The following is an 11,477-nucleotide window of genomic DNA, read 5'->3' as shown; positions in this document are numbered from 1 at the left end:
CAGTGGTGTTTCGTAGACAGCTACTGATTACAGTTGACGTCTACACTTTATAAAGTAAAATTTGTCAAACAATAGTTAATTTAGTTTGTACAGTTGCAGATGTTATGAGTATGTTTGAAAATAATCAATTTTAATCGTATTGAATAATTCGAAATATACAGTTGAACTAATTTTACCTAAATTCCTAAATCTCAATTTTTATTGACTAAGTTGATTTTGATTAGGTATACATATCAGAAAGTTCATGCAACTTGCCTTAACAGCTAGTTCATTATAGTAGTTTATAGTAGTAGTATTTATAATTGATTATAATTACGAGAGGATATATGCTGATTTGAAAAAAAACGGCAAATATTGCATGTGGCGCCATTCAATGATGCGTGTAATTTAAAAGTACTTTTTATGTATAACCTAACCTAGCCTAACCAAACCATCGCTGTGACTTCAAAGTCAAACATCACTTTGACAGTTTAGCTCCTGCTCCTATTACACTTGCGCTAGTTTATTGTTCATAATGTAACGTCAAATATAATTTATTATTATGGTTTGTTTTATTTCTTCACTGAGATCGATCGTTTATTAATGTACTATGTAATTCGACTTCATAACTTTTCACAAACATTAATAGTATCTTGAAGTTATGGCTAATATGGATTATAAACATTTGTTAAGGAAATTACAATTTCCTGCTTGCGCAAAAGAGGCACTTCCTATCATAGGTATACTTTTAAAACAACACAGTAAATTAAAAAAATATATAATTTACATAAAAAATCTCATTTACAGAAAAGTTAATTTGTGGTCGCAATGCTCCTTCCACCAAGCAAATAGATCTTGCAATGGAGTTAAGTGCAGAATTTCTATTTTGTGAAACAGATATTAAGGGACATACTGTTGAGGTTTCACTTAAAGACCAGAGTGTCAAGGAATTGCAGTTAATATTTGCACTGGCAAATTATTTTAAAGAGTCTGGAGATGAAACTATTAAAAATACTGTATTTTTGTCATTATTTGGAGAGACTATGAGTAATAAAAGAGCACAAACCTTATGGAAATTAGTCAGTTTGGCTATATCTTTTGGATATTCATCAGTAAATATTAAATGCTGCTAAAATATACACTTTTCATATATTTTACATTTGTTTTTCTATTACTTTTAGCTTCTTCTTGCTGTTGGAACTTGGATGCAACAATTAGGATGTACTTCATCTCATAGTCTTGATTTATGTAAACATTTAATTAAAGATTTCTTTAAGTCATCTGAACAACAAGATACTTTACTCAAACTTGGGCAGCTTGCTCCACGATTTACAGCTAATTTTATGACAGGAGTAGCAGAGCATTATTTAAAAGTTGATGCCAAAAGTGGGTTTTCTTCACCACCTCCTATGCTTTTGGAAATCATTACAAACTGGGTATTTAATAAGTTTTTCAAGCTATAATTCTATCCGTTGACACATGCTTCTTAATTAAGGTGACCATATGGCCCGGTTTGGCCAGGTCAGTCCCATATTTCCACTTGTGTCCCATTTTTTTTAAAAACATTATTTGTCTCGAATTTAGATCAGATTGTCAGAGGTTTTCAAAAAGTTTAGGCTTAAATTAAATCTTTGCTCTCATTTTAAATTAGAATTACAACTACCCATCAAATATCTGAAAATGTTATGTACAAAGAGTATAGGAGTCGGGTTAAAATACCCTCTTACATTAATAATTTTGACAAAAATTTACAAAAATTATGAAAACATTTTGATGTTGCTTTTTCAAGATAATTTTAAAGCAAATTAAACAGTATTTAATAAAAAGTTTAAAAGCAAAAAAATAATATAAGATAATATAACCTATTATCGAATAATAGGTATTCTTGCATAAAGTCTGTAATTCTGATTTAAAAAAATCAATTCATTCAAAGAAAAGATTTTTATAGCATTCTTAAATATTATTCTTTATATTAAAAATATTAAAATTTTTTTCATACCAACCCCACTCGTCCGGTTACGGATTACCAAAACTAAAAATTACAGTCCCGGTTTTGACTTGAAATAATATAGTTACCTTATTTTCAATGCTATAAGTGCACCAAAAATGGTTTTTTAGAATTTGTTTATTACTTTTGTAAAACATTTATAAATATATTTTAGACCCATAAGAGTAAAAAATTGATGAAAGCTAATACGAAGCTGAATTGACATTAATATTATTTAATACTTGAAAAACTTATAATAATGTGACAGATTACTTGAAGCAATATAGTAAATAATGCTGAAATATCTTGAAATTGTTCTGACGATAAAATATCTTAAAAATATCTGCTGTATGAGATTTTTCTAAAATGTTAACTAAATCAAAATTACTACTCCAGGTGTGCGAAGACACATCTTTATGTATGGCAGCCCATCAAACACAAGCTGCTCTTCCAAGTGGCGGAATTGCAATGGCAGCAATTACACCATTTGCAGGTCTGTTCAAATGGTGCATCCTAGCACCACTTACAACGCCTGCTGCAGAGTATGCGCAAGTTGAGCATTTATATAGTAAACTTTATTTGGGTTTGCTAAAAAATCTATTGGAGGTAATTAATCTGATTATAATAATGTGCAAAATTTATATAACAAAAATGTTTGAAATAATTTGGAAACTAGTAGTAAAGCTAAGCTATTACTGAATATTAGTTCTAATACTCAATACCGAATTCAAAATAATTGATGATATTATATAATTGTATATTTTTTTAAGTCTTTTGGTATCATAATCAATTAACTGATTTAGTTTAATTTTATTTTACTTCTAAATAAGGAGATAAGGAAATTGATTTTATATTCATAATTGAGGAATGTCATATTGCCATATAATTCTTTTTTCTCAAACTTTTGAAACATTCACACAAAAGACTTTACAAATAAACTCCATCTAAGGTAAAGCCAAGCCCTGGACCACCAACAGCTATGAGCGCCCAACATTTAGCACAAGTAGTGCCCCCGATAGCTGAATATATAAATAAAAAGCAAATAGCTACAGCTGAAAATCAATTATTATCAGAAAGTAGTATATCTAATTTTCAAGACCAGTTCAATAAAGGTACATTTAAATTTAAAATAAACTTTATTTTTTAATTAATCGTTGGTAATAACTTATAACTGAAGTTATAAATTATATATGATAGTATAAATATTTTTGAGGCCATTATTTGTTGATCCGCAAAGGATGCAAAATAGATTTTCATCATTTAATTTTTACTTTTATTAAACTTTAAATCAATTATTAATAAATTTGTTTCATAAAAAGTATGTATTTGAAAGCCAGCAATAAGGATGAAATAACAGAAGCAAAAAGCATAAGTGCAATAATATTCTGTTTTTGAGACTATTGAAAAGACAAATATTTATTCACAGTATAAAATAATTAATCCCTTAATTATTCATTTTATTAATTATATATAGCTTCAAACTTCCTTTATGAAAACTATAAACATTTTTCTTTTTAATTTTACAGCTCGACATGCCGGAGAACAAAAGAATTTTTATTCAGATAGTAGCATACATGATAAAAAAGCATTAGATCAAGAATTCACAAATATGCAACAATATTTTGATAATAAACTCGATTCTATATTTGGATATGATAGAAAATCAATGTACAATACTGAAAGTGATCATGAAATGATAATAGATGAAGAAGTTTTTACTCATAGTGAAGATAACATAGTGACATTAGATTCTTTATCCAACTTTGATGCAAGTTTAAATTATGATCGAGCAGCTAGTATGAAATTCAAAGATTTATTTTTCAAAAAATACCAATTTATGCTTGAAGAAATTAATGAAAGATTAGATAACAAATATAATAAAATTTATCTGGATGAGAAAATGATAGAGGTAAAGACTGAATTGGCAGCTGATGAAACTTACATTGAGGATAAATTATTAGATGTAAGTATGTTGTAAAACTGCTTATTTTCAAAAATTTTATTATATTGAAACATTTTTTTTTTATCATTTCACACATATTTAAAAATACAAATTTTACATATTGTTTGATATATGCTAGACTATACAATACATAAATCATCATTTAATCAAAAAAGTTGAAAAGCGGATTTTTTGTCAAAATTATTCCAGGTGTTTACTAGAGTTTTCATAAACTTCAATCAAGTTATTTCTGTTGTAATAAGGCTATTATTCATCTGTTATAAAACATATATATAATTTCAGGTTGCACTGGAAAGGCTTGCAGAAGCTATGCAAATATCAATAGCAGTTAAATGTATGTATGGTAGCAAACCATATTTATTTTCACAAATAGAAACACTGCCTCATAATCAGCTGTTAACATTAATTCTTAAGTCCTTGAGGGCCCAATCTTTATAATTATTTTTTACAGTAAATAAAGGTTTTATTAATGTTAAAATGGTTTAAATTTACGTGATTGTTTGAGCAGAGTGATACGTTTTTTATCTTCTTCAAACTTTTGCCGCAGACTAACTAAATGTTTCATTTTAGATTCTCGAATTTGAAAAGTGTAGAAGTTTAATAATTCTTTTCTTTTCTTTCCAGCCTTATCTTTTTGTTTAATTTTATTTTCTACACTTTCCTTTCTGGCAAAACCAGGTTTTCTGCCATGTTTTGTAACAGTTATCCATCCTTCATCATCCGCTTCTTGCAATGATTTCTCATGTTGCATTTTTCTACTTTCTTCTTCATCATAAATTTTCATAAAATTATCAATTTCTGCTTGCATTAATGTTTCATCAATAATAGAATCATTATATTCTTTGATCCATCGTCGTATGCCAGTATTTACTTGAAAATCTTTGGTCGATAATGGTATCAATTGCTTCATTGTCAGGCATTTCTGCAAAGCCATAACACTTTTAAACACAATATAAGCTACTTTAAAACCAACAGTATGCAGTGAAGGTTGAAAAAGACTTGATTCATTTGGATTTGAATTGTTCACACCGCATGAAGGTTTTTGTGAAAAGATAACATTTGAAACTTCTCCTACTTGATTGAATACATGTTTTACACTTTCTTCTGTAGCATAAGGAGGTACATTTAATATGAATAATGTTCTTCCTTTAGGTTTGTCTTCTGTATGTCCTCTTACAGAATGCTCTTTTATATATAAATAATGTGCATCTGTACTATCATTGGAAAATTGTAAGCGTAGTGCTATAAAGAAACAAAGTTAATTAATGTCAAGGAATTTTAAAACAAATCAATTATAAGTTGTCATATGTACTAAAAAGTATTCATTCTTTAATGGCTTGAGAGTTGAGATCAAACTAAAGACTAACGCTATTGAGAGTAATGAAACAAAATACATAGTTAAATTACATCTTTAATTTCACTTATAATAATACAAGCAGGTTATAGACAACACTCACTATTAAAAACATAATTAAATTATTCAAATATATTTTAAAATATACCTCGAAATCCAAAAAGAGATTCTGCATCTGTACTTTCCATTTTTAATATCTACAATGTTATTTATTTAATAATTTACGAAATACTCATTCGATACATGTGGTTTGGAATTAATGACAGATAAGTAACCTAAAATTAAAATGACAAATGGTTTTATTTCAATAAATTAATTTAGTTTTATAGCTCGCAAAAATTTATACTTTCAAAAATATAAAAGTAGCCAAATGTTATTTCATAGCAAAATTTTAAGTAAATTTAAAACAAAACATGCAAAATATTTATTTTTTAACCTTAGTGTTGGCGCCATTGAAGTTCAGAAAACTTGACGCACTTGACGGTTCTGTTTGATTCATTATTATTTGATGTTCAGAACTGCTGTCATTAGTGCATTTAGTAAATGGGAATAGGAAATACAATATACAATAAATAGGATTTTGCAAGTTTGTAATGAGAAGAAGCTTCCATTGATCGGAATGTGAGGTTGATAGGGTGATGATATCAAATACATCAAGCAACAAGCTCAAGGCTTCTAAAAGCTCAAGAGATTTAGATGATTCAAATAAAAATATAGACGAGGAAGCTTGCACGAAAATTTCTATTCGACAGCGTAGCGATAGTCATAATGAGGAAAAACCCTTGTACACAGTGGTGTACTCGAGAGATAGTCGATATAAATCCACGATGCGCGTCCGATCTGGTTCGGACATACGTGGGAATAAAAGTTCTTCCGAGCGAAGAGGGTCTACACAAAGAACTAGAGGCACGTTGTTCAAAAAATTTGATTCGGAAAGTTACAATTCTCGCAAATTTCAAGAATCGATGAGTATTAACAAATCTAGTGATGCGTTGAACATAACCTCCAACTATGGTAAATACAATGAATACGATATTAAAACTGGAATAAGCTATAATTTACCTGAAGATCCGAGAATTTCTAAGCTTTTAAGACGTCTTTGCGCCGAAACTGATCCTGATAAAGCATTGTCATTATGCAATAAGTTGCAAGAAATGATTGTGTTACCAGATAATGCAAGGTACATTCGTAGGTCTTTTAATATTCTTGGTGAAAATATTATTGAAGTGTTGAGGTCAGGTCCAGTTCCATGTCGAGAAGAAGCAGCTCGAGCATTGGGTAAATGGGCTATGTTCTGTGCCCAGATTTTCATCGATATTGGGTTTGGCTAGTGAACTGTTATTCTTCCGAGGAAGTGGAGGTACGTGCATTATTAATGAAAGCTTTAAACGAAACATTACTTATAGATTCCAAACGACCATCCCTACATAATGATGCTATGTCAACTATGGAGCATTTACAAAATTTATTGGAAAACACGCATTCATCTTCAATATTTACAGCAACGGTGGAAGTTATTATTCTTTTATCAAAAACATATCCTGAATCTTTAGGTCCATTATTTGTTGACATGGTAGATATTTTAGTTGGCTGGCATTTAGATATAGAACAAACTAAAGATATTAAAGATTGTGCGGCCAATACATTACAAAAATTACATCTTTTTTGGAAATCAGATATTAGCTTTTCTGAATACATACTTGGTCAATTTGTTGAAGATATAGTTGCATATGGAGATGAGTTATCCCAGCCTTCAAGTGGACGTAATACACCTGTTCAAGATGCTCCTTCAACACCCTCTGATTGTATTAAACGCATATCTGGATTATTTGAGGTATTCAATACTGTTATGAAAAGTCTATCTGGAGCATTAAAGGCTTTTCAATTTTTAACAGAATGTTTACAAAAATTTTTGAAAACTATTGATCAGGTGGTCAGAGTACAAATCAATCTTGAATTTATACAATGTGCCAATGAAAGTCTGCATTTATTATTGTCTTCTTTGAGATCTAAAGTGCTGTCAAGCTCTGTTGAAGGAATATGTGAACTTATTAAATCAGAGTTGTCTTTATGTTCAGAATTCGATGTGGCAACAATTATGTCACTTTTGGCTATGATTTCTCAAACTATAAAAGAAGTGTCGGCTAGTTTGCCTGTTGCTTTAATTGATGTTATTCTGGGATATGATTCTGTAATACTATCTTTACGCTTGGCTCAACCAACAAAAATACAAAATGCTATTGTGCATGTGTATCAAAACATATTGGCATTAAGAAATATCCCTTTACTACAAAAGGCATATAAATATATGCTGGATGATCTATATATGGCATTTAAAATTATTACAAATGGTGCTATCAGTTTAATAAATGATAACCAAAGTAAGAAAGTTTACACAGTATATGAATCAAAACTAATAATTCTTTTTTATTTGAGATGTTTATCAGAATTAGCTAATGCTAGCAATTCTATCATAGCAATGTGGGCATTGCAGCCTAGTATCTTGGACTTATTAGCTCTAAAAGCGCAGCCATTCCACGAGACATGGTATGAGCATCATTCTGTACAATATTCAATATTATATTTACTTCATGCGCATAGTAAGAAAATAACAATTTTGTTGGCTCCAGCCATTTAACAATATGCAGTCAGAAACGCGCCAATGCTTATAATATGTTAGGTATAACAATGATTGAAGATGAAACAAGTCCCACATCTGGTCATTATAGTATAATCATGAATATTTTGTCTAAAGCTTTAGAAACATCATTACCAAATGAAACTTTAGAATTAATATTGGATTGGAGTCGAGAATTTTTTATTCACTCTGAGAACTTTGTTTCTACTTTAATCATGAATGAAGATTTTGTGGGACTCTTACAGAAACTGATAAAATGTGGTGCATCTATTGATAACAGCATAACTTCAAAAGTTCACGCATGTCTTATGGCTATTTTTAAAATGCCTGATATAAAATGGCCCATTATCATATATAAATCATTATGTGACTTATGTGCTTTGCATATTTGCAATAACTCCGTAGATATTCGAATGAAATATACTTCTTTATTATTTTTACTTCCTGTCACAGTTACTTTAGACTGCCTACCAAATCCAAAAACATTTTCAAAAGATCGATCTCAGTTGATAAAATCAATACAGAAATGGAATTTTCAAAGTGGTTTATGTGGCGAAATGCTTCCATTGTATTTCAAAACCTTCATGAACTATATGTTAAATGGTAAAATAGAAGAAAATCAATGGCTGCTTGAAATTTTTCAATTGAGCTGGCCTTTAAGACAAGGCAATGCTAAGTTATTTAAAAACCTTGCTCTATGTGATAATCGACCGCTAGTGCTGTGGTCACAGTGGGAATCTGCTCAATTATGCATTGCTAATAAATTAAGAACACCTTTAGGAAAGCCACAGGATACTTTCATGAGCATAGAGGGTGCTATCAAAATCTTGGCAAGGGTATTTACAACAATTGATGAAACTCATAGAAGCTTTGATAATATAATGGAGTTGATTGAAGAGCAGAAACGAATCAGGTTTTTATTAGGTTTTATGGAACAGCTTGAAAAGGCAATTTATAATGCCGTTGAAGGCACTGCTATGGCATTACCACAACATGAGAAATCTGTAAAAACTTTTTTCCGAACAAATGCTTCTACTTGTAGGGAATGGTTATCTAGGATACGTTGTGCAGTAATGGTTGTTGGGCTGCATGGTATGTCGATGCCAATATGCATTAGGCAAGGTGAAGCGTTATTACATGAAATAACACTTTCTGGTAATTATGAAAAAGTCGAATTTGAAAGAGTCATAATAAAATTTGTTACAAGTTTAGTTTTTGCTAATGAAGCTGCAGCTATTTTCGGTTTATACAGTTGGATCAAACAAAATGTGGGAAAGAAGTTGAACTGGCTGAAATTTGTTGCTGAGGAAGCAAATGGAAAATATGAAGATGCACTAGAAGGATATCTACAATTAACATCAGAGGATGAATTCAAAAATTATGATAATCAACTTATTAGCTTTATCTGTGATCGTATTAATGGTTGTTATGTGAAATTAGGGTTCTGGAGAGATTTATGTAATTGGAAAAAAATTGAACAGAATTTGTGGGAAGAGCGTAATATGAAAAATCCAATGGTTATACCCTTTAATCAGTTTTCTGTTGAAGAAGCTACTGCACTATACCTTTTTGAAGATAATGATTTATCATACATGGAACATTTATCGAATTGGGATTGCATAGAAGTTAATGAACAAAATAAATTGAAACATTCAGAGTGTTCTTACAGTAAAATACTATCTAAAACTGAAAATACTCTTTTGAATATTGCACTAAAAATTACTTCCAATAAAGAATTAGTGAACTGCCCTACTGGTATATTCCATGCTATAAGAACTGCTGAAGGTTGTATTCAAGAAAGCATTCGAGACCCCCCTTCAGAATATCTCACTCAAGCTTTGCTTCTACAAAATGTGTCATATGGTTTGCAAGAACTTTTGCGAAATAATACATCAGTTTTCAAAATTGTTCCGTTTGATAACAGACACAGCTCAACGCTTCTGAATAAAGTATTATGGTGGACTGAATTTTTTAATTCATTGAATGGTAGCTTCACTGAAGAAGTTGTAAATCTTAGATTAGAAACTGTTGCTGCAGCAAGACGAGAAGGAAATTTCAAGCTTTCTAAAAAACTGTTACAGAAACATTTCTTATCATCAAATGACTTTACTTTTACGAATGGAAACTTAGGAAATGTTACAGATTTTATTATCAATAATTCGATTCAAATTGATGCTACTAAAATATGGACAATAGAAAATTCCAGGGCCATATCTGAAACTGCTAAACTTCTTCATGCTACATCAGAAAATAGAGAATTAGCAATTCAATTAGCTGCAGGAGCTTCATTAGGAATTTGTCAAAAGCTTGTTTCAACTAATGAAAATGTGCACACATTAAAAGAAGATCATCAAGAATTTTACTTACTTTGGCTAAGTGGATACAATTGCAAACAGATAAACTTTTGACAACGGATTTGACAGCACCTCTTACTCGTTTAGTGACTGCTTTGCCAGATATAGGGGCTGAAAGCAATAATTTACATGATCGAGTGTTCCTATATTGGATGGTGCTGTAGGAAAACTACTGAAGAGCGCAGTAAGGCAATGCCCAGAATTGGCAAAGGCATGGAATGCGTTAGGAAATTGGTCTTACAGATGGGGCAGGAAAATGATAGAATTAGGAACAACCAGTCTTTCTGATTCTGATAAAGTGGAAGTTAAATCTGTGATGCCTTCTGATATTGACATAAAGCAAATGGAAAGAATTATAAATATTCTAACTCAGACCAGATCCATAGTTGATGAAGAAGACATTGACACAAATGTTATTAATACCAGTGATATGATCGAAGCTCAATTAATGGATGTTCCTTGTTTGAGTGATATGTCACGGGAAAATATTCTTGTGTTAGTGAATATTTGGAAGCAGTCACAAAAAAGAATGTATGGATATTATGAGTTAGCTGCTGATGCTTATTTCAGGTAAATATTATAAATTGTTTAATTTAATTAAACTTAATTAAAATTAAGAATTAATTGTTTAGTTTAATTGCATTAATTAAATTAAATCAAATAGAATTGATGATATATATATATATATATATATATATATATAATATAACATATATATAAATAGTGGGAAAACTCTCACACTTCTTTTTCCCGGAATCGAGTTGGTGTTTAACTCAGCTCACAGGCCTGCCTTAGGGCAGTACTACCCATATATCCGTATATATTAGTTATGATAGATAACAATTTGGTGATGCCTTTTTATTTATAGATATCTCCAACTATCAGCAGCAAAATAATAATGAACAAAGTTGTGCTTCTGTTAGCGCTACTTTAAGACTTTTACGGTTAATAGTAAAACATGCTATGGGATTGCAGGTAAAATTTCAATTATACATATAGTTAAGATATGTGTCCTGTTACTGATCTAAATGATTATTTTGATTGGATGTTACTACTGTACTTTTTAATAGGGGGTGTTGGAATCAGGTTTAGCAGTAACGCCCACAAAACCATGGAAAGCTATCACACCTCAATTATTCTCCAGATTGGATCATCCAGAAACTTATGTTCGCAAAAGACTATCTGAATTGTTATGTCGAGTT

The 11,477-nt window shown here is 30.4% G+C and overlaps 3 protein-coding genes across 5 annotated transcripts in view; 2 read left to right on the top strand and 1 right to left on the bottom strand.

Annotated features, from left to right (window-relative positions):
- The first annotated feature begins 442 nt into the window (after positions 1 to 442).
- LOC113387563 (uncharacterized protein C7orf26 homolog) lies at positions 443 to 4,396 on the top strand. Its single transcript, XM_026624899.1, has 7 exons — positions 443 to 719; positions 787 to 1,091; positions 1,161 to 1,415; positions 2,363 to 2,572; positions 2,916 to 3,078; positions 3,493 to 3,929; positions 4,212 to 4,396. The coding sequence occupies exons 1-7, from the start codon at positions 641 to 643 to the stop codon at positions 4,365 to 4,367; spliced, it is 1,605 nt and encodes a 534-aa protein (XP_026480684.1). The 5' UTR covers positions 443 to 640; the 3' UTR covers positions 4,368 to 4,396.
- On the bottom strand, positions 4,372 to 5,778 carry LOC113387564 (ribosomal RNA-processing protein 7 homolog A). 3 transcript variants are annotated; one of them, XM_026624902.1, is made up of 3 exons: positions 5,720 to 5,778; positions 5,432 to 5,558; positions 4,372 to 5,171 (listed from the first exon to the last, which is right to left on the bottom strand). In XM_026624902.1, exons 2-3 carry the CDS (start codon positions 5,469 to 5,471, stop codon positions 4,402 to 4,404), a joined length of 810 nt encoding a protein of 269 aa, XP_026480687.1. In that variant the 5' UTR covers positions 5,472 to 5,558; positions 5,720 to 5,778; the 3' UTR covers positions 4,372 to 4,401. The 3 variants fall into 3 exon arrangements, with proteins under 3 accessions (XP_026480687.1, XP_026480686.1, XP_026480685.1); XM_026624901.1 differs by lacking the exon at positions 5,720 to 5,778 and adding an exon at positions 5,630 to 5,670; XM_026624900.1 differs by lacking the exon at positions 5,720 to 5,778 and having other exon boundaries at positions 5,432 to 5,619.
- A 24-nt stretch (positions 5,779 to 5,802) lies between these two features.
- Positions 5,803 to 11,477, top strand: part of LOC113388063 (serine/threonine-protein kinase Smg1-like) — a 13,861-nt gene continuing 8,186 nt past the window's right edge. Inside the window, 7 exon segments of the mRNA XM_026625473.1 lie at positions 5,803 to 6,564; positions 6,567 to 7,889; positions 7,892 to 10,248; positions 10,251 to 10,435; positions 10,519 to 10,845; positions 11,199 to 11,250; positions 11,346 to 11,445. Of these exon segments, the coding sequence (XP_026481258.1) occupies positions 5,922 to 6,564; positions 6,567 to 7,889; positions 7,892 to 10,248; positions 10,251 to 10,435; positions 10,519 to 10,845; positions 11,199 to 11,250; positions 11,346 to 11,445 (4,987 nt within the window). The 5' untranslated portion in view covers positions 5,803 to 5,921.

This window comes from Ctenocephalides felis, unplaced genomic scaffold (genome assembly GCF_003426905.1).
Source record: "Ctenocephalides felis isolate EL2017-DRISC unplaced genomic scaffold, ASM342690v1 CF-g0.4_SCAFFOLD_03572, whole genome shotgun sequence".
In the NCBI taxonomy this organism is placed as follows: Eukaryota; Metazoa; Arthropoda; class Insecta; order Siphonaptera; family Pulicidae; genus Ctenocephalides; species Ctenocephalides felis.
This window is presented reverse-complemented; position numbering and strand designations above follow the sequence as displayed.